The 24,273-nt window shown below is 38.2% G+C and overlaps 1 protein-coding gene across 3 annotated transcripts in view; it reads right to left on the bottom strand.

Moving 5' to 3' along the window:
• Positions 1-20,007, bottom strand: part of LOC124787795 (cyclic AMP-responsive element-binding protein 1) — a 69,972-nt gene extending 49,965 nt beyond the window's left edge. The window contains exons 1-5 of one of the 3 annotated variants that reach the window (XM_047254715.1): positions 19,644-20,007; positions 19,031-19,142; positions 13,690-13,839; positions 3,851-3,980; positions 3,344-3,436 (exon numbers count right to left, since the gene is read on the bottom strand). In XM_047254715.1, coding sequence (XP_047110671.1) covers positions 3,344-3,436; positions 3,851-3,980; positions 13,690-13,839; positions 19,031-19,123 — 466 coding nt within the window. In that variant the 5' untranslated portion in view covers positions 19,124-19,142; positions 19,644-20,007. Of the gene's footprint in view, positions 1-3,343; positions 3,437-3,850; positions 3,981-13,689; positions 13,840-19,030; positions 19,143-19,503 lie in introns of all 3 variants that reach the window. The other 2 variants (XM_047254716.1, XM_047254717.1) reach the window with 2 other exon arrangements.
• Between the last annotated feature and the right edge of the window lie 4,266 nt (positions 20,008-24,273).

Below are 24,273 nucleotides of genomic sequence, written 5' to 3'. Positions count from 1 at the left end.
AACTAGCAAGTGTCCAAGTTATAAATGGCCACTTGTTTGAATGGTGTACAGTTGGTTCAACATTCTATAACATGATGCTAGCTCCAACCCAGAAGAACTATATGGACACTATTACTAGGTTGTTTCCCTGATTAAGTTGTGCCATTCTGAAGAGAAATGGAACAGCAGAAGAATTTATTATTATCTTTAAATGAATGACACACAGTTGCATAATTGTCTTTGTAATATAATTACCGCCTTTGGTTCACATCATCACAGTATAAAAGAGCTATTGTTATTCACATGTTGTAGCACATATCAATATCATCACAAACCATGTATTTCTGTCCTATCTGAACTGCTAAATGTATACAGAACTCAACTGGTATCTTCATACAAAATGTGTTCTGTCCCAAGTTATTTTTATTTAATTTTGACAGCAAATTGATATTACAGGAAAATCAGTATTATAAGTTGGGTGAATGTAGCTACAAATATCTAAGGAGTATAGTTATTAGCACTTCACCTGATTATGTGTTTAGTTCAAGTTGACATTTAATTTCAGCAAGAAAGCGAGCGATACACCAATCAAATGTCAACACTACCCTGTTCCTCAACAGTTACTTGTAGAATTTCATGAGAACAGGATTCACACATGAAATAATGTTAAGTTATTTAGACTACAGAGAGTTAAATCATAGGAATTTTTAATATTATAAACCCAATCAGTTACCGTTGATAATTACAATTTGAAATGAGTTACAACACGTCAGACTTATCGGTGTCACTCCACTGTGACAACACAGGCTGCCATGTTACTTAACTGTGTGGAAGGGCCACGCATACTTGCCTCACAATTTGTGATTGCTCATCTATGTGGGGGGTGAGTGGCCACGTCAAACCAAACTGCAAGGATGCGGAAATAATTACCATGAAAATGCAGTGCTCTACTGACAAGCAAATGACAATGCCAAACTCGGGATACAGAGGGCTGGATGTGTTCCTAATGAAAATGCCAATGATAAATCGCATTCTTAATTCTGCATAAAATGGCTATGTTACTCTTCTGAAAGATTAAAAAGGCACAAATCTGAAAAGTAGACTATTAGCCTCCATCTGAAATCAAACCAGCTGATTTTTATACTTAACCCTGCGGATCAAGTGGTGGGCGCACGTCCCCCCTCCACACACACACACACACACACACACACACACACACACACACACACACACACACACACACACAGAGAGAGAGAGAGAGAGAGAGAGAGAGAGAGAGAGAATAAAATATCAATACAGACAGCAAGCCGCAGCCTTAAAAATTAGCTGTATCAACGTACATAAAGGCATGCAGCTTATGATAAAGTACCATGGATTTCCATAGTAGAAAGAAATACAACTTAGAGTTAAGAGAAGATAATACCTACAGAACCAACTCAATCATATGTAGTGTTTTTTTCTTCTTATTTAAAATAAAACTGTCCCAAATTCAGTCTCCAGAGTGCTTTCCTTTATTTCCATGTGGCCAGTTTCAAGCCTGTTGCCCATCCTCAGATCTATTACAGAAAAATTAAATTACAATGCATTCAAACGATAAACGGTTTAAGGTTTATGTTTAGAAAGGGCTCAAAATTTCTCAAGAAATTATTTACAGTTACAGAATACAAAGTCGAATACATGGAACTGAAAGTTCTCTGTCATAAATAACCATATGTCAGGCAACTGCAGCTTTATAAAAGTGTTTTTTTTTTTTTTTTTTTTTTTTACAAAATCTTATTGGCACAACACCTACAGTGCTACAGTGCTAAAAAACAACTCTCCCCTCCCCCCTCTCTTGTGGACTAATGTAATTCATGTTTACTACAAAACAGTCAGGCATCAGCATCCAGACTCTCTGGTAGTGTGCACTGTGTGTGTGTGTGTGTGTGTGTGTGTGTGTGTGTGAGAGAGAGAGAGAGAGAGAGAGAGAGAGAGAGAGAGAGAGAGAGAGAGAGAGAGGGGGGGGGGGGGGAGGGGGGGGGGGGAGAGAGAGAGAGAGAGAGAGAGAGAGAGAGAGAGAGGAGAGGGAGAGAGGGAGAGGGAGAGAGGGAGAGGGAGAGAGGGAGAGAGGGAGAGAGGGGGAGGGGGAGGGGGGGGGAGAGAGAGAGAGAGAGAGAGAGAGAGAGAGAGAGAGAGAGAGAGTGTGTTTTGTATATTTCCGACAAAGGCCTTGTTGGCCGAAAGCTTTCTTTCCGACAGTCTTTTGTTGTACCCATCTGCGATTCAACATCCCCACTATATGATGAGTAGCAACTATTCTTTTCATAACATTGTCACGTTACATCCTGGATTTTCCATTATTTGATTGTGCTAAAAAAGTTTTATGCAGCAGCATAACCTGATGTACTGTTAGTTTACGACAGTGAACTTTCAGTTCTGTATTCAACACATTGCTCTGTAACTAATGATATGTTGTACAACTGTACTATTATAACTAATTTCTAAAGCATGTTGAACCTTTCCAAACATAAATCTTAAACCACTTGTAGTTTGAACCAATTGTAATTTAATTTTACTGTAACAGATATGAAGATAGGCAGCTACCCCAAAAGAAGTCATATGGAAATACAGGAAAGCAATCTGGAGGCTGAATTTGGACAGTTTTATATATGCAACAATCTTGGACAATCCCTGAAGACGAATATGTCTAGTTTTGATATTTTCTTTAATTTGTTTGTTTATTTATTTATGATGAATCAATTATGATCAATCAATATACAGAAAGGATTGACATGCAACAGGAACAATGATTACCTCTAGTATGGCCCAACATGTAATGTACAATGACTGATACAGATCTACAGTAGAATATTCAAATATGCAACATGTGGAGAATGGGAAGGAGTTTTATGCCACACAACTTTAGAGGCTGATCAACATACCCAGATAAAACAGAATCAGGAGTAAGAACTTATTTTTAAGTAAGATGTCCAGTTCCACTGAAAACACAAATACTAAATAAAGACCTACACCTCATTTGCATGACAGGCAAACTTGTAACAGAGCCAGTAAATTGAGTCTGAAGAGAGCTTCCCATTATGAAGACCTTTCAGGATTGGGGTAATCTGCACTTAGGAAAGGAATAACATTTCCTGGTAAGTGGAGATACAGGATGATGGTGGCGGTGATTAAGCTCAGTCACAAATTTGTTTGTCAGATGCAAAGGCAAACTTACCTTGCCTAAATGTTTAACTTCTAGTAACTTATGTTCCTATATTCTGTTACTTCTCAATGATGTAAATGCACAAGCTGACAGAATTTTGAAGGAGCACAGGGAGTAGGAACCAAGGGAAAGCGAACCAGACAAGCAATGTTTTAAACCAACCTGCATGAGTCTGGTAGTGAGAAGGAATTGAGTGGGACGACACCTCGCTGTCCTCATTTGTGTCACACTCTGACGAGGATTCGACTCTACCCACTGCGAAAAAGATAACATCACACGCACCATTAACCCCAATCTCTGGTCCTTCAGTAGTGTGGTCCATTCTTGTTATGTGCATTACAAGCTTTTCATATATCTGCTATTTCCATACCCAATAATTTTAGAAGCCTCTCATTAAACAATCTGAAAAAATCTGTGTTATACAAATTAAGGAAAGCCTCAACTTTAATTTTGCTAAAACATCATTCGCAGCCAGAAAATCTTACTATTGTGCAGATTTGAACTAAACATTCTGAACATACTCAAGGTGTTACCAATTCTAAAATAACATGCAAGGTATAAAATAGTAATTCAGCTCAAAGTTTTAAAGTAATGGAACATTCTAAATGTAAAACTGACATCGTGCAAGCTCCAAGTACCAGCACATAATTACAATTTTCAGTTTGTTACCTGCAATTTCACCACCACCAAGATCATTCAGTATTTTCCTGTAGGAAGGTCTCCTGGTCAATATATCTCTCCTTTTTTTGCTGGCTTCATCGTCATTTGATAAACTGTCATCACTGGCTGTTTCCACAACCTATAGATAAAATAACTTGCACTTACATAACAAGAAAATGTTAAGGAACCTATGGACTAGAAGTTTGTCTCATAACATAAATTTCCAGTCATTGTCTTAATGGACAGGAGACTCAACAAAACAAAACTTGAGTTTTCAGTTTCCTGTAAAGTAGCACCAATACATTGTATTGGAAACGTAACTGATACACAGCGATTGTTCAAAAACAAACTTTAATCCCAAGTAATGTGTTCTCTCCCACTCAAATTTTCAGATCATCCTTCATGAACTTTCAAATTAATAATATTTTTGAACCAGTTCGTGATATAATTTTTTTTTTTTTTTTAGTGATTCTAAAGTAACACTAATCACTTCTTTGTTAATGGTTTTCAAATCTATATACCTGCAGAGTTTGAACAAAGTTTTAAATGATGAGCATGCAGCAAAAAATTATTTTGCTTCTTGGTGTGGTAATCATAATGAAGTTGTTTCACTCCAAATAACTCAGGTGTACTATATATAAAGATAAGCAGTTCATATATGCACAGGGAGGGAACGATTAATGTACTCAATTTTTTGGAAGTGGGCGACTATTTTCTTTGCATTACATTTGTATTTTTCCAAAGATGGTTTTCCAAAGTTTTAATATTCAAGGCGTATGTTTCGAGCTAACCCAAAACAGAATTTTGTACTTTATTACCGGTTCGAAGTAGCTTTCCTTATGTTAATGCTGGTAGCATTAAATAATATCGTTGTAAATGTCATGATATTTAATTTGCTAGCGAGGGAATACATATTGTGAGCCCCCATGATAAATTTTTATCAAATGGCTTTCCTAAGAATTTCACACAGCTAACTTCCTGCAAATCTCAATTTTTGTGATGCATCTGAAAATCATTAGCTTTGCTTATTGTGATTTAAACTGCATTAATTGAGTTTTTCCATGTTTAATTTTAATTCATTTAGATTAAACCAGTTGTCTAATTGTTATAAGGTATTCATGACAGTTTGATGAATTTGTTCGGCAGTGCTGGTTTCAATCATTACAGATATATCATCTGCGAATAAAACTGAGTGACACTCAGTAATAAGCAGTAGATTTTGTATGTAAAATAAATAGAATGGGAAATAAGACAATCTTGATGCTACTCTTTGTGAAATGTTTTTACATTCTGAAACATAATTTTCTCCCTGATGTTATAATCAGTCTGTTTGTGGTTGGCTACGTACGACCAAAACCATTCTAACACACTGCTCCTAATTCAATTTTTTTTCCAGTTTAGAAAATAACAAGCAGTGGCTCACATCAAAGGTCTTTGATAGGTAAAAAAAAATAAAAATTAAAAAATCTGTGGCAAGCAGGGAGTTGTCTGCAGAGGTGCTAATTTTGTCTAAAAATCTGTTGATAACGTCACACACTTTTGTCCATCCTATCTTCTTCTATTTCCCCCCCCCCCCCCCCCCCCCCCCCACACACACACACACACACACACACACACACACACACACACACACACACACAGATTAAGTCAGGACTTCAGTTGTGTTTTAGTTCCATGTATAATACTCTTTTTCTAGCACTAGATGTTTTTACTGCTTCAGTACCCCACTGTACTGTACTTGTTATTGTTTTATGGTATACATTAAAAGGGGAGTTTCATTAAAAATGTGGAAGAAGTTTCCCAAGAACTTCAAAAAAATTTTCAGAACTTTAAATACAACATCAGGGTGGCCACAAGTTTCCCCAACAGAAATTCCCTGATTTCCAGACATGTTTTAGCAATTTTCCCTGACAAATTTTGAGATCTCAAGGGTAAGCACAGACATAAATTGACAAAAAAACATAAGGACTTCCGTATTTCTCCCCTGTTCTATTTTGCTCATACGCTCCAGGGACATGGAGAAAGGTCTGTAAAATACACAATAGAGAAATGGAGGTCCAGAACAACAAATTAAATGGCCTTCACCATATTGCTACAACGGTTAAATTTAAAAACGTGGTCGACAACCCACACGTTGTCCGCTAAAACGGCCGATAACTCAAGACAGCAAACTCAAACAGGAACATAACCAGTCAAAAAACTGCATTCCGTCAGGAAATAGCAGACAGTTAAAAGTTGGGCACAATGTGCACAAAGTGGTGGGGGAGCGCCACTTAAATGGCAATGGCTAAAAAGGTAGTGCCCAATACACAGTCTACTTAAAATGACCACCTGTCAGGAGGGGGCGAGACGTGGTCAACCAAGCCACTGGGAGAGACTTAACAACCCAGTGCTTATTTCCATAAAGGGAGGACCAGTGGCAATACCAAAGTCACACCTCCTCTTGACAGACGGCAACACAGGGATGATCAGAGGGAATGTAAGAACTAATGGGCTGAGGTACGAGGATTGCACCCTTGGCAACAGCGTCAGCCTCCTTTCCCGTCAGACCGACACGACCAGGAACCCACACAAACCTTACAGTGGCTCCATCAAGAGTGAGCACGTGTAAGCTTTCCTGAAACCACTGCACTGAGAGATGGACGATGTACAGTGCACAGTTGTGATTTGGGTGTGCATGGAGGTGGGGTAGGAGTCAGCAAATTGACAGCACACGGGAAATGGTCACTCGAGTAGGTGACAGAAAGAACAGACCACTCAAGATAACGAGAAAGATTTGCAGTGCAGAATGATAGGTCCAAATGGTAATAGGTGCATGTGGAGTCTGAAAGGAATGTAGGTGTTCCTGTGTTAAGGCAGAAAAGGTTAAGTTGATTAAGAATGTTAGCCAATAGGGCACCTCTGACAGGTTCTGGGAGAACCCCAAATGGGATGGTGGGCAGCAGAAATGGGTGACGTAGCTGCCCAATAACGTGGAGGAACTCGGCCCTCGTGAAATCAAATGATGGAGGGATGTAAATGGTACAAAGGGAAGAGGTCAAGCGAGGAAGGAAAAGGCGAACTGCAACAGCTTGTAGGCGGGTAGTCAGGGAGATTGGTCGACTATGAACATCATCCCGTATGAGCAGCATGACTCCCCTATGAGATGGAATGCCGACCTCGGCCGGAAGGTCAGAATGGGCCATGAAGAAATGAGAAAGCTCAAAGCGGTCATGAGGGTGCAATTTTGTTTCCTGAAGGCAGAGTACAAGTGGACGCTGCAATTCCTAAAACAGACGTACATCCTCTTTGTTGGATCGAAGGCCATGAACATACCATTGGAAGAGTGGTATGATGAGAAAAAAATGAATTGGTGCTACCTATTCAGCTGGCAAGTGCCAGCCTATGAAGACTTGCTGCTACAGGACACCAAGACAGGAGGATCCTGCTCGATGTGGTCCACAGAAGTGTCAGCTTTCTTCTGCTGTCAGCCTGTGGAGTCCAACGCAGAAAAACGGATGGTGGTGTGCACCGACTACTCCAAGGCAGGCTGGGCAAAAGTATCACATGGCAACACCGTCGAAAAGGATCATCAAGTTGGCAAAGGAGAAGACCGTTTGCCTTAGTTGGACTTTGTTAGCCTTCCTGGTTAGCAGAGGAAGACTCAGGGTGTTGGTTGGCTGGAGGGTCATAGGAAATCTTCACGGGAGCATTCCTTCTGTTCCTTCCAGCCTGCTGGTTGTGTAGCTGGTGACTTCGCCCTGTGAGGTGAGGGTTTGATAGCTTGTTGCACAGTTGGATGAGGGGACTGCGATGCTACCATGACACTGGGCGATTTCACAACCTCAGAGCTGAATTTGAGGTCGTATGTCTGTGTGGCTATGTCTTTCATGGAATGAGATGTAGCAAGAACACTACTATAAGTGCCGGACGGTTGAATGCAAGGTTTGCAACTAGCCAATAACTTGCGAGTGAATGGGTAAGGAACATTTTCCTTTACCCAGATATCCTGGACAGCCCACTCATCGAGACACACGGGACGATCTCATGTGCATCCCTACCACAGGTAACACATTTGGCCGGGTGTCGACAAGACATTAGAGTGTGGTTGAATATATGACACTGGTAGTAGTGCATCGGGTTTAGAATGTACAGTTAGACTGTGAGAACCTCATAGTCTGCTTTGATCTTGGACGGAAGCACCACTCTCTCAAAGGTGAGAAAAAGAGCGTGTGTGGGCACTAAGGAGGCATCTACCTTTTTCATCACCCGATGGACAGCAATGACACCCTGATCACAGATGTATGTTCGAATTTCAGACTTGGTCAGATCATCGAGCAGCCTAATGTAAATAACACCACAGGAAGAATTCAGTTTTGGTCAGCCTCGACATCAACAGGATAGCCACAGAGAAGTGAAGCGGCAAGCAGTTGTGCTTGAGAATCAGAAGTAGTCTCCAAAAGCTAAGTTCCATTCCGTAAACAAGATCAGGATTTCACAGGGCCAGCAACTGCATCAGTACCTTTCTGAATAATAAACAGATTTACCATTGGAAGGACTGACCATCTTCAGTATGTGAAACCATGAGAAATCGTGGTGCAGTTCGGACGGTCTTAGAATTGTTAGCCTCAAACTGTTTGTTTTGTAGACGGTGATTGTGAAGATGATTGCCTCATTGCGAGAAAATCACCCATGATTGCCAGCATACCCAATGGCACACTCCTTCCAACTGTCGTTCCCTTTCACAAGGAGGAGCAACATCCCGAACACCTGACAGAAGGATCAGTTGGCAATTTGGGAAGGTAGCAGCTCAGGCAATCACCCCTCTCTGGGCCTGGCCTGTACCGGGGGGACATGCAAAACCTACCTGTCGACCTGCGGTTGGGAAATACATGTTAACCAGTCACCATGTATCAGATGCCTTCTACCTTCAGGAGTGCACAAAGAGGAAGAAGTAAAAAGAGGAGCCCCAAATGCTGAATTGGAGGAAGGGTGGGAGAAGGTGATAGAGAAAAGGAAAAAGGAACGAAAAACAATGGTGAGACTGTTCTTATGTCAGCTATGGACAGTGCAGAACATTCCCAAAAACACCCCAGACATGTTCCCCACGGGAGGGGAAAAAGAACTGCAAGAGGATAGACATGCAGCTTGAAATGGAAAAAATGCTGTCAAAGCCAGGGGGTAGAGGTAGATATCTCCCCCACGTGAGCAAAAATCTTAAGCACTAACATCTACATCTTTTGTAATGAACTGTTTTTAGGTGGAGAAAGCAAGGCAAATGGTATGTGTGCTCCATTAAGAGCACTGTTATTTTATTTCAATAAAACGAAACATTTGTCACAAAAATGTGCATTTCCTTGGAGTCGCAAGAAAGATTTAAAGTAATACCTTCACTGATTTCAAGAATAATCTCAGAAAAAAGTTGGTCTCTTGAAAGAAGTGTATAAGGCAGGGAAGAGTTGTGTAAACCAACATTATGGGTGACCACCAATAAAATGTTGGTTCTACTACATTTATTATTGTGGGTTATTAGTCACTGTGTTATGTCTATTATTTTACAGGTATTGTACGATTTTTCCTTTCGAGAAATATATGAGTACATAGCGTACAAACCGCCAGCAACTGCCACAGTTTACTTCTTCTTATCGGCCATACTTTCTAATATATTAATAATTTTTGAGGTGCCAAAAAACAAAGTGTACTAGAATAAACAAAGTGTACTAGAATAAACAAAGTGTACTAGAATAAACAAAGTGTACTAGAATAAACAAAGTGTACTAGAATAAACAAAGTGTACTAGAATAAACAAAGTGTACTAGAATAAACAAAATGTCTATAAAACGCCGCACTATAGAATGTCCTTGCGATGAGACAGTCGCAATTCCTGAAATCCATCACCTGTGGCCTCTGGGATACTGAGGAGCAGCACAGTCCTGGGTCCTTGGATAAACCACAAAAATCTGCATCATTATGCCATACACAGAGAGACAGACACAGACCACAGGCAGATCGGTGAGACTAGATCTGATGGGCCGGGCTTACACATTAGTGGGAAATGATGGGCTTCAGATGAGCAGGCCCAATCCATTAAGAGATACCCGGAGAAATGGCCTGTGGTTTTGACCCGTCCACTTATGTGACCAGCTATTAATGTGTCACAGACACCATGTTGATGAGATTTTCCAGTGGTTTCTTTTTTCCAAATTTCCCTAGTATTTCCCCGACACATTTTAAATTCTCCGATTTCCAGAATTTGTGGCAACTCTGGATATTCTGTAGTCCCTCCACCTTATTTAACCTATGATGGAATTACTTCATATTTTCTGAACTGTTGTTCTGTGTAGGTTTTTTTGGAGCAAGGTTGTATTGCTTTTGTTAACAGCATAGACAGGGCTCAATGGTCAGAAAGTATTAACTCCAAGGAAAACTTTTCTTCCTCTTCATAAGTGTAATTGCTTGAAATATTGTCTATACATATTGCTGACCATTCGTTCACTCACGTAAAATTAGCACTGAAACCTGATTTCTGAATCAATACAATGAATTTTATCGAGCTGTTGGTTTCACCAGCAATATATGTTGAAATCAGTATGCATTTTGACTCTTTTCTTTGTTTCTTTCTTTAGTCTCTGCAATAGCCACTGGAATTTTGACAAAAATAGTTTTGTTATTTCCGCACCTGGAATTCTATACACAAAATAATATTTTGCTCTTTCTGACAGAATAATTTGCAAGTTTTTAAATTTTGTTTCTCTGCCATCTGGCTAGTTTGAACTTAACCATTTATGTTCAAGAACATTATGAACAAATTTTTACTTTTGAATATTCTTAAGGGCATCTATTTTGAAAGTTTTTTTTTCCAACTTCATTATTAATTTTTACAACCACATCTCTGTATGCTTGTTTCACTCATTCAGTATGATCTTAAAAATGAGGAGCATCGTTTGAAAATGTATTAAATGCAGCAGAGGTCAAAACACAGTTTGATAGGTTTCCGTCTCAGCTGTGGCATATTCTTCAATGATGTTAAGTCAGACTGGGTCATTTTCTATTCTTTCTCAAGGTAATTTAGTACTGGAAAGTATGAACCTGATCAAATTGTATTATGTACAGTGCCAGTTAAACATATTTTCAGCACTTTTCCCAGCCAACTCTCTACTTATTCACTTATTTTCATTTCATGGTCTTCGGCAAATCAATTTAGTCAATTTCTTTTGAAAGGGTTTTCAGTATGTTTTTGGACTAGGTGTCTTAGATTGCTTGTACAAATCTCTGTTAGTTGTTATGGCGTATGCAGTCTTACTTCTTGAATCAAAAGATCTCGAGAAACAAGCAAACCTGTCTACAAACTGAGATCAATAAACAATGAGAAGGCTAATTTCAGACTAAGAAAGACAGTTAAAATCAGTCAATGGGGATAAAACTTCAACAATGATTGAAGGTCCTTTAATGCAGCAAGTTTGAAATTAGGTCTGAAAATCAATTATCAAAAATAGTGTATGACCAGCATATTTGAAAGAAAATATTACAAATTTTCAACAAAGTCAGAAAATCAATAAAACTGTTTAGAAAATACAGACAGCTGAGGATTACTAGATGGCATCCATAAAAGAAATAACTAGAATAGTAAAAGTAGTCAGAGTGACACTGATAAACTATGTAGAGTTTACAACACTATACTTCTGATGTTCCTGAACAGGAAAGTTTACAACCATACAGTATTACCAGATTCAGATGATGACAGTGAGACCAGATCTTTAAATGTGAAAGCCATTCAAAATCTGAGGTTTGCTTAGAGAGAAATAAATGAATACGATGATGGGATTTATAGGGATTCTATATTCTGCTTATCTATCTTATTACTGAATATCAACATACATATTTCATGATTTAAAGAACATCTGTTTCCACAAGCAAAACTGCTGTGGCAATTTGCCAGGAACATACATTTCTTTAGAATGTCTGGCTACGCTGACACAAACATGCGGTTTGTCATTGATAAAATCAACCACATTATCTTGCTTAAAATGCACAAACTGTTTGGAAAAATGTCCCTGTAAAAAAAAAAAAACAACCAGGCTCAGCCCATCTACTCAGATCTGACACTTCACTTCACATACTTTTAAAATGCATGTTATACTGATGCTGTTGTTGGCTAGGATAGTGGACAGATTTCCAGCCAAGCTGAATCATGCCCTTTTGTCAGTATTAAAAATTTTTGTGATTAAAATGTGCTGTACCGAATGTGATATTCCACAAGCAGATACCACTGGAGAAGGACCATACCCCACTCTTAAGCTGGTGGCAATCACAGCCAACAGTATGGCTGGCAAAAGGTTCACCACACTTGGGTCGTCAATTTCATTGACTGCAGTATGTTGTTTGCCACCTCCACGCACTCCTCTTCTGCTGACAAATGATCCTTCTGTCTGTCAGATGATAGTTTACAGGGTGATAGGACATCCAATCACAACACCACCTCTACACGTTTCTTGGCTGATTTGTCAGTTCCATCATTTCCCCATATCCCAAGTTGTCCTAATGCTCAGTAGAAATCTACCACTTTGTCTTGGGTTTGGATATGCTGTAAGGCATCCTAGGTAGTTTGAATCTTGTGTTTTTCTACTGGATACACTTGTAGTACAGATTACAGGGCACACAAGAGTCACATCAGATGAGCAACTATTCGTTGTGATGGCTTCCCACATGCTCCAGAGCATTCAGGACACTGTATATCTTGTCATCACAATTTGTTAGTTGTTCTGGGAGGTAACATTGAAGGAAGCAAATGTCAGGAATTACTAGAAGACACAGACAAACAAAGAAATGGTCAAAGAATAAAGAAACAAACAAATGGATAAGGGACAAAATGGAAGGAACAGTATACTACTGTACTGGAAATGAAATAGGAGGAGGGTGGGGCACATTGTCAGGTGATTGGTTGGCCAACGGAGCAAGACATTTCTCTGCTGTATTCCGAAAGATGAGAAGACAAATGTAATATCCTAATAAATGGTTGGTGGACGACATTCGAAAATGAGTGAAAAATATTTTTATTCACCCTGAGTGTGAAATTGCTGCATAAGGTGGTGGTAGCAACAAGTTTTGTGGGGACTACCTTTAAAACAGAAAAATATCCCAAACTATGACAGAATTGACAGAATTTCCCCAGTGGTCATACATCACAGCCACAGTTGCAATTCCAAAATTCATTTGGTTTATAATGCCATAGAATGCTGTTGTCTACAAGATTCAAATGTGTCTGCAATGATTCACATTTCTAACTTCTTGCCTACCAGGTGCTCCTGAATGAACCAACCAAATCCTATGTGCCATGCAAGAATGGGCATTAATGTTTGAGAATTATTTGAAATTGTTTCAGAATATCTGTGTGTGTTATATCAGGCCACTATGTAAAACCATGTTGTTGGAAGTGATTTCTACATCTACATCCATACTCCGCAAGCCACCTGACGGTGTGTGGCGGAGGGTACCTTGAGTACATCTATCGGTTCTCCCTTCTATTCCAGTCTCGTATTGTTTGTGGAAAGAAGGATTGTCGGTATGCCTCTGTATGGGCTCTAATCTCTCCGATTTCATCCTCATGGTCTCTTCGCGAGATATACGTAGGAGGGAGCAAAATACTGCTTGACTCCTAGGTGAAGGTATGTACTCCTCGGTGAAGTTATGTACAGTTTATTAAGTCTCAGACTTAGTAACATATCCATGTTACTTACAGCAAAATATAACTTTCAGTCCAAAATCAATGTGGATGGTGGTCACAAATTCTCTATCCATTTCTGTATCAACTACACGACAAATAAATGAAAGAGCATATTCAATATTACATAATAATAATAATAAATTACCTGCAATGTCTGAAGACTTCCTTGGGTTGTCTGTATCACAGAATTTGGCTTGCTTACAAGAATGACATTGCCCTTCTGAAGCTGGACTGGGTGTATACTTGATGGTGTCTGTATGACAGATTGCTGGTTAGGCTGGATAACAGACTGAACCTAAAAAAAATGAAGTTTTTACATTTTATAAAGTTGGTGTCTACACTTTCACACTCACTCCCTCTGTTACATCAAATAACATCTATTTCAAACAATTAGTATCATGGACAGAGAGAGGGGGGGTAGAGGGGAGAGGGAGAATTTACTTAGTGTCTTTATTTATTATTGACAACACCAAAATCTTTTCATAAAAACTGAATCTCCAAATAGATTGTTAACATTGCCATTACTTATTAAACCACTACTGGTCCACACCACAGGCAATTTAATAACCAAAATATTTCTTTCTTAAACATAGTGATCCGTGATGTAAACTTGAAATGTACTTAGTTACTTTTCGTCAGATTGCTAGTACGATTACTAATGTTGAAGCATCTATTAAGTAGAAAGGTGGTTGAAACAGTTGAAGTTAGTAAGCATAAGACTACAAATTCAAAGGTTGGTGGGTCAACCCTCAGCCAATCTTAGGATTCACCTACATCTACATGGATACTCTGCAAATCATACATTAGTGCCTGGCACTAATAGTTCTCTATTACTCCACTCTCGAACAGCACACACCAAAAACAAAGACCTATGTTTTCCTATGCAAGCTCCAATTTCCCTTATTTTATTATTGTGATCATTTCTTACTATTTAGATTGGTGTCCACAAAATATTTTTGCATCTGGATGTGAAATTTGGTGATCGAAACTCCATAAGAAGATTCCTACAAAACGAGAAATTTCTTTGTTTTAGTGATGTCCACCCCAAATCCTGTATCATGTACACGCATGACACTCTCTCCCCTAATTCTTGATCACACAAAATGTGCTGTCTGTCTATGGACTTCCTCTATATACTCCATTAAGGACGACTCTGGTAGGGATAGCACACTGTAGAGCCGTACTGAGGAAGCAGACAGACAAGCATAGTGTAGGAAGTCTCTTTAGTAGATCTGTTGCATGTTCTAAGTGTTCTGCCAATAAAATGCTGTCTTTGTTCACCTTCCCCACAATATTTTCTGTGTGTTTTCTAATTTAAGTTATTTGTAATTGTAATTTCTAGATATTTAGCTAAATTTACAGCCATTAGATGCAATTTAGTGTGCAACCAAAGTTTAACAGATTCCTTTTAACACTTGTGGATGACCCCTCACTTTTGATTATTTAGGGTCAATTGCCAATTTTCGCACCATACAGATATCTGCTCTAAATCATTTTGAAATTTGTTTTGATCTTCTGATGACTTTACTAGACAATTAACGACATAGGTACGATGTCAAAAGACCTCTCAAAATCTATAAATATGGAAGCAATTTGAAAACTTTGTCAATAGCACTCAACACATCGTGTGGGTAAAGAGCTAGTTATGCTTCACAAAAATGATGCTTTCTAAATCTATTTTGGCTATGTGTAAACAGACCATTCTCTTTTTCGGGTGAAAGTGCACTTACAGTGTTTGTAGTGTTTCCACTGCCTGTAACTGTTCCCGTGCTGAATGACAAGAAGTTAACATAACACAGCATCACATTATTGTTGGCAACTTCCTTTAGTCCATAGATGAAGTTGGATGGTATTTTGTTTCACTTCCAGCATTTTAAGCTGTGCTATTAGGCCCCACTCTAACAAAAATCTTGAAATATTTGAGGGGGAGGGAGGGGGGGGGGGCAGCTTACATTGAGTGTTTCTCCTTTGCTACCATATATTACCACCTGACTATGACCAATAACAAATTACCTAAAGCAACATGCAGTGGATTAGCCTTCGTCATCTTAAGTGCACTTGGGGCTGTAAGACTGTAGCCCACCTTAAGATTGGCTAGTTAATTCATCCAGTATGCACTAGCCTTCTGTGGGGACACATTCACCTTTAACCCTTTAACAACATATTTACGTGCGCCACCAGCCTTTGACATGTTCAGAGTACCAGGCAGAAGAACTGGTGGCATGCGTAAACAGGTTCAGAGCACACAGGGACAGGTACAAAGGCGTGCGCATTAACACATCCAGAGCAGTTAAACGGTTAAGATAATTATATATCACTGGTCTGGCTGGAAGAAACTTTCTGGCATTAACAAAGTAGTACTCACTTCCTACATATAAACCATATGAAGATCAAACCTTATCCTTACACTTTCTAAATGTACTGTAGCAAAAACTTCGTCAAAGGTACCATCAAATTCATTTTTGAGAGGATTTTCATCAAAACTAACATCCAATCTGTCAACACATTACATTAATACTTGTTCCATACATCATGAATACAATGTTTCATAATGTTGTGGAACATCTCGGTTTACTTAACTTTTTATTAATTGCTTTTCTTTTTTCTGTTACTAGTTCATATCTAAAAATTCATCACAAGGTTCTTTCACAGTCTTTGAAGCTGCACCCTATTCAATTTATACAGTAGCCTAATAACTTTGTTCTCTTACTGACTAAAAACAGAGGGTATAATGTTTTGCTTTATGTTGATAATTTAATCATACAGCATCCAGCACCCAAGAGCATAGGTTTATTTTAGCTTCCTTGTCTAACTAGAACACGGTAGCCATGGTCTGTCACCCCCTATGAGCCTATTACATTGAATGAACATTGCATGTTTCCATCCCTCTTTCTTTATAACAACAACAACCACCCTTTAGTACCATATGGACATTGACAGGCTGACAAGAAACTGATTCTGCTGTATTTAACTTATGCTTTCCTTATATTTTTCTGTCATAGTGCAAAAAAACTGTTGCGACTGGTAGCAAAAATTGATAAATTAGGTACCATATTAGCCTTGAAAGTACATGTAATATGCCTATTTAATGAAAGGGACATTGTTCAGGTATACCACTAATCCCTTCCCCCCTCCCAACACACACACACACACACACACACACACACACACACACACACACTTGCCAATTTCCTACAGTATACACTCAGTTCCTTAAGAAATTCACTAAGAAAATTAGTACTCAATTCAAGTCCCAAAATCAAAACACTAGCAAACTTGCAAGGCAATTTTTAATTGAAATCTTATGCCATAAGTGATAAGAATGTGCAGAAAACAATACACACACTTACTCTATATTACTTATACTGACAAAAAACAGTGTGAAAAGTACCAAACATGTTTATTGATGCTTGCTTTTGAATTTGCAGAAGTTGGCAAGTTTTGAGCTACCAGTGTTAAGATTTCTGGTGTTTTTCACCACTGAAAATGCTTATAATCACTACTGTCACCACTCTCTATTAATCATCTCCTTTTATCTAGGTGTGGTACAAGAGTCTTTTTCATCTGTGTCTCTCCTCCTTGCCTTAGTGCAATTCCACTCCTTTCTCCCAGATCGTGTTTGGCTTGACTGGTCCATTGTTTCCACCTGACCTCTTGTGTCATCAAGCCAAAAGTTGTTTGAACACAACAATGCTTTACTAGGCATGGTCCTATTGAAAGTGGCATGCTATTGACTTCCTTCGATCTTATATGAGGCAATTTTGGCAAATGATGTAATCAAAAAGCCAATTATTTGATAGACTACATAACCACTATAGTGACTGTCATGCATCATCACTGACTTTAATTATCAAGAATAAATGGCATTATTAATGGATATTCTAGTATTTCAACAATATCATATTAAAAGACATTTCAACAATATCATATTAAAAGGCTGATCATGTTGGGGAAAAAACAGAATCATCATACTGATAACATAGGCTGTAAACGAGCAAAGCCTAATGAACAGCCACTTTCCAACCTAATCTAGAGCTCTGTTTACATTATCAGATACATCTATCAAAACAACTTTCTTTAAAAACAAAGCGGTAGGAAATTTATCACTGGCCAAAACTAAATGCCAATATCAAAAGCTTCACTAAACACTGAAGACTATATTTGGATGCCACAAAAAATTTCGAGTTCATTGTCTGTGTTCATGACTTGGGTGTTCTCTTAGTGTTAAGATCAGAGTGTAGATGATACAGTGCTTCAGGATTGTAGGGATTGTTGATTCCAGACAATGCTTCTTACTGCATCCTTATGCGGGCTGAGGCTTGCTTTCTACAACACTCCCACCACTTTTCCAAGCACTAGGGACAAGCTGCAATGCCACTAAAAACTCTGCGGATTCCTATTTTGTTCAACAACACTGCAGATTTAACCAGACAGGATACTGGCTAGGTCCACTACACCAAGAATTTGGTTGATTAATCCTACTATTATAGTTCAATGTAATTCAATGTCATGCAATGGCTTGCTACAAGCCTTGTAGCTGGATGCCACATTGGCAACTTTCATCTCCTTAACCTACCCAATTACCCTCTTTGTAAAAGGAAACATCAGTTTAACACCATATCTAAACCATTTATTATTCTCCCGTTTTTGAGATTATTCAGGTGTGAAGGTTAGGTTAAAGACAGAGTGAAATTTTACATGGTCAGACCAGGATTAGACTCAATTTCCAGGCATGAGTTTTATCAAGTCCCAACATTATACAGACACCAGATGTAAACTTTTTACATGTGACATCTCATGCGCATAAATATAAGTATTATAGAATACTAACATTTTGTTTCTATGTTATCTCTTGGAATGGAGGTTGTCTAGACAATGATCTGTAGTGTAGCTTGAGGTCTAGGTTAGATTTATGACAGTTTTGTGGTGAATTAGTAAACCCAATGAATGTAATTTGTGAATAAATGATGACATATGAAGAGTATAATACATTTAAATTAGATCCTTTTGTCATTATAAACTCCTCTGGTGTAACTAAATTTATTTTGTTAACAATTATCTACCAGCGAAATGACTTTATAAACACTGATATTTTATGTTCCAAATTCAATGGCGAACTTTCTCTCATTGCTACCATTAATGTACACTAACACAACACAGCGACATGTAACACTAGTATCTTAAATAGCAGCGTAAACGTAAGATTGCAACATAAATTAACATAAAACTGAAGGAAAATGGCTTTCACACTAAGTTAGAAGGCAAGAGCATAAGCTTCAAATAACCAACCCACTGTTAACTCCATTGTGAGAAGGGGAAAGAGAAACAATCCGAAAGAGGGGGAAGTTCGGTACACTGATTAACACTCACTGTTTCACTGGGGGGGGCTACCTATTATCAAGACAACTGTGACAGAAATGATAGTTAATTAGGACAGTCTACTGAATTTCCGCGAGTCGCATTCTGTTAACTGTCTCAACCCATACCGATGTAACAACAACTTGTGACGACGTGTCCCCCGGCGAATGAGCCAAGGGATCAGTTGCACCGGTTCCGTTTTCGTCCACCATTCCATCCATAGCCTTGATGTATCGCCGCCTGCAACATAGAAGACATTTCACACGTTACATAACCTTCACAACACTGACAAGTGATAAAATGGCTTCGAAAAATGACATTCAAGCTACGCAAATGTTTATAATAACACGAATGGCATACACATTAGGTCTAGCAATGACTTGGCATAAACACGAAGTTTTGATTACACAATAGCGCGAAACGAAAGTTTACATTTTTTTATAAACTAAATTATTTACCACTGACATAGGTCTTCCTCTATTTACCGCGTCACAGGTTAAAACATTTATCACATTCGGTCATTTGCGTAAACCAGTGAAAACTTCAGGAACTTATTTTTAAATTTAAGCATACAACTACTCCAAGACGCCATATTATGTACCTTTCCCCATAAGCAGGTAAATCCGTCTCGATACATTTTACAATATGTATAACAACAAAATACTACTCAAAACCAAGTTCAAATCATCACTGAAGCATTGGCCACGCTCGCTTGTTATTATTCTTCAGCTGGGTACTTACCAGTTACGTATTCCTCGTCACAAACTTTGCTGCAATCGGAGTGGGCAAACGCAGAAGTACGTAGGAGCCACGTCAAAATTCCAAGGCCTTCGTCACAGGGGTAGTAGGGTGGGGGCAGCGTCACGAAACAATATGGCGCATGTATTATTGCGCGTAGTTTTTGGAGGAGGTTACAAAGGGCATGTTTTTATCAGTAGAAGGTTTCCATTTCACATTTTCCAACAATGACTGTTATAATTGAGGATCACATTCATGGCGCTCTTAATTCAAAGTAGTCTACACGTTAACCTGAAACTTTAATTCCAGTCAAGCACATAAATAAAACGCATATTTTATTTCATGATCTTATTAAAAATGAGGAGAGAAAGACAAATTTCAAAATACAGCGAAAAGTTTTTCTAAAAGTCATATTTTTTATAGAATACGGGTGTTAATTTTAAGAGTACCCGTGATACATCTGACACAAAGTAGCTACTTTTATTTCTCAAAGTAGAGGCTAAATCATCATTTAGAATGAGATTCATCGTATCCAAATCATGATAAGAAAGGAGAAACGATAATTAAAGTCCTATGGGTGCAAATATTCTCCGCCTGCCATTCGTTCACGACCCACCCAACCCAGCACCACCCAGACCGGGCCCAGCGATGTTTTGCTGGCTTACGTCATCCATTGACGTCACCCGTCTGCTGACGTGATGTACACAGATTGACAACAAAAAATTGCTCACTGGCAGATTGCTCCATACCGAAAGAACTGCCATGCGTTATGAAAATAGAGAAAATAAAAACAAAATTTCAGGGTACATTTCTTAATTACTCTGTTACGTTTCACAAGTGAATCTTCGAAATAATATTCCATAAGATCCTGATGTATCGGTTTTGATCATAATCAACTTTAACTTACATATGAAATCTTTCGATAAATCTCCTCAAACTATGAATATTAGGGAACCCATTATATCCAAAGGAAAGTTATATGTTTCCTAGAGTGAAAAATTATAGGAATTTGCTAGTAAATCTGCTCCGTTTATGAAGTGAGCTTCATTAATATACTGCCTTCACAATTTATCTGCGAGCTACTACCTTTAGTTTTCATACAACACCTGTGGAGTTTCATGAATGTTTACCATGTGTGAGACTTCCCATCACAGGATGACGTAACGCGAGAACAGTTCGATCTCATTCTATCTTGCATTACGTCATCAGAGCTTGCGTGACGTCATGATGAGTCATCATCGCTTGTGTTCCAGCAATAAGCTGGAGAGTCTGGCGAATAGCCTTTGTGTTTAACTTTTTAATATAATCAATACTTGCCAAGAGCATCCGTCGGTGTTTCATTAGTGAACAAATATTCATTTCTGTTAAATGATAGGTTTTAAAATAAGGGCAAAAATTTTGTATAATTTGGACGCTGTAAGTGCGCTGGAGACTACCTTGCTGATTGTGTACAGTATTTGTAGAATATATTACATGCTTCATTCGTGGCAATTTAATCTCTCAACAGCGTTTTCTGTAGGGGATATGAAATTTTGTTATATCCCCACACCGGTAACAAAATAATTGAAACACCTCTTAAGACGGCTTGAAATAGTAGGCACCGCTATAAATTTTATGCTGTATTTGAGTACGTTCACATGTTCATCAGAGCACTTCTCTTCCAGGTGTGCTTTATTTACATAAAAAACTATTCCGTAAGATTTAATGTCAACGCCGATGATGCAAAAGAAGAAGAGTGCCCACATTGGACACATATCTGCAGTTTTATCAGCAGAATGCAATTGAAGGGGACGGGATTAGCTGGTGAATAGTTGTGCCTGCAGATCTAATTGGTTGAACAAATGAAAACAATTTTGCAAGTGCCTGCAGATCTAATTGGTTGAACAAATGGAAACAATTTTGCAAATCTGTGTACATTTGTTTCTCAACAAGTACCATAGTACTTTTGTCAGTATGATTCTAACTGCATCATGGAATAGGCCTACTTACAAGGGAACCCCAATAGTTTTCCCCTGTTGACTTGCAATTTTCATTCAAACTGACTGTTACGCATTAATACTTAATGTTGACTTAAATCCCACAAAGCTTTCCTAGCTTTAACTGCCTCCCAGTAGGAACCAAAATAAAATGTGGTATAATAATAGGTTCCACAGTAGGTGTAGCAGATAGACAGACAGCTAACATTAAAAATACAAAGCTAAGATAAATTAATAGTACAACAAAGTACAAAAATATCTAAGAGACTTAAGACATAAAACATAGTAATCAAACTACCAGACATTGCCAGGAGGATAGTGGAGTGTGCTTACAACTGGTTGATTGATTGATTTTTATTGTTGTAGAGATGTCAGAGATCATCTGAGGCATTACAAAAGTGAATATTACATAGTATAAATGTTACACAAATAATTACAAAAACAAGAAAAATATTACACAATACAAATATTACACAAATAATTATGGTACCTTCACACAAAAACAAAACAGAGAAACTTCTGGTACAAATTGATATTGCATAGTAAATTTAGCCAATTACAGACTTACTCATATATAGAAGCATTTAAAACTGATCACAAAGTGTAGTCATACCATATTCTTTGCCTCCCTTAAAAATTCATCAGTTTCATAAATGCTGAGCTCAAGAAGAAATTCTTTTACTTTTTTTTTTTTTTAATTGTTGAATTGGAAGATCCCTGATATGTTGGGGTATGGCATTAAAAATTTTTATGGACTTGTATAAGAAGCACTTTTGTCCATAACAGCAAATAGGTTCATGGAAACAAATATCAGAAGTACAGATCCGGTTGTACACACTAAATGACTGTATGTGAATTTCTCAGGCATCCAGATGGATTAAAAATTGAAGTGGCATCACCACCTAACAAGAAAATACTGTTCTGTCTGTTTGCACATAGAAATCTCACCTGTACTGTTGACTTGCGAGTAGGAGTGCCAACATACTTTCATTCAAAACTGTCGCATGGCATAATCTCTTGGAGAAAAGGAGCTAACATCAAGAATAAGCATATTTTACAGAAGCATACAGGTCCACCTAATACCCAGCAGTTGATAATCAGTTTTGCAGAAGCCTCTTCAGGAACCTAGAGATTGATACATATAGAGAGGGTACATTTGCTCCAAATGGTGTTTGTTGTTAATAATAACAGTGATCAGGATAAACTTCCAACCACTATACTAGAAGTAAAAATAAGTTGCATATACTGTGTGTTCTTTTAAAGTTCTATATTCTAGTGCAGAAGTTTGTAACAAGTTGCCAGCAAACATCAGGAAGTAAATTGCCTCAGATAATATACAGTAAGAAGAGTCTCCTATATTACAGATAAGTCTGTCGATGTAGGTCAGTGGTCTCTCAAATCAGTAAAATTACATGAACACTTAGCTTAATGAATATCGTGTGAATAAATGATCAACGGTTTACTGAAATAGCTCAGCCATTAACCACAGAAATAAACAATTGCTTACCTTCAGGAGTCTCCCCAGACTTCCTACAAAATGGAAGGCCGAAACCAAGTGTCAAGCTATAGGCCAATTCAATCTTCCCAGTCATTGGTAAAGTATTGAATCTGTTATGAAAAATCAGCTTTTGGATTACTCTGAGGAAAATAATCTCTTCTATGATGCATTACTTGGTTTTCAAAATGGGAAGTCCATGACTACTGCTGCACTGGACTTATTAAAAATAATAAATAAATAAATAAAGCCGGCATTTGAACAGAGAGAATTCATGGAACTCACACTGTGTGTGCACTCCCCGTAAGACCATACTCAGAATTTAAAATGCTAGGATGTAGGAGGTGCTGTTGTAGCTATCTTTCAATGCTGCTTAGAAAACAGGTGGCAAATTGTTTCAGCATCTCACATACAGGTGTCAGAACATGGCGCACTATATGTCACAGCCCTTCTGCTCTTTCTCATTTCTGTAAATGATCTAAGCCAAGATGGTAACACAGTACAACTTACCAATGATACTACTCATATTGCAAATGGGAAAATCCAACTTGAGCAGTCCTGGAATCAGATGTGTTAGGCTATTTGGAAAAGCCAAGAAATAGTTCCCTCAAATAAAATGAAAACACATGCAGATATAACTTAGCGTATGGTATCCAGCCCTAGTAGAAATACATATCTGGAAAATACAGGAGCTGTGAAACTGTCAGGCTATGTAATAGACCACAAATTCACGTGGAAGGACACACTGAGCATGTATGCAAGAAACTGTTTCATGTAGTAAACCTCCTGAGGATATTAAATAGTGTAATTACAGACCAATATCTGCATACGGTATACGCTCTTCCATAGCTATATTATCTATTAATTACAGCTATGATGTCATTCACGACACGATAGGCCGTTACTCACGAAAGTTGGAATAGTGACAGTTCACAGCCATTATGTATTTTTGTGCTCACTTCATATTAAGGAAAATCTAGACTTTCAGATACACAACCACAACACCTGTAACAAAGAAAACATAAACAAACCAGTCTGTTGACAGTCCGAAACCAGAAACAAGCTTTCTAGTGATAGCCCTGAGAATGTCCCGATTACTACCCATGGAAGCACAGGGATCAAGAAAAAAAATTCAATGCACTTAAATCTATGTCTGCCATAC

This window comes from Schistocerca piceifrons, chromosome 3 (assembly GCF_021461385.2).
Source record: "Schistocerca piceifrons isolate TAMUIC-IGC-003096 chromosome 3, iqSchPice1.1, whole genome shotgun sequence".
NCBI classification, from domain to species: domain Eukaryota; kingdom Metazoa; phylum Arthropoda; class Insecta; order Orthoptera; family Acrididae; genus Schistocerca; species Schistocerca piceifrons.
This window is presented reverse-complemented; position numbering and strand designations above follow the sequence as displayed.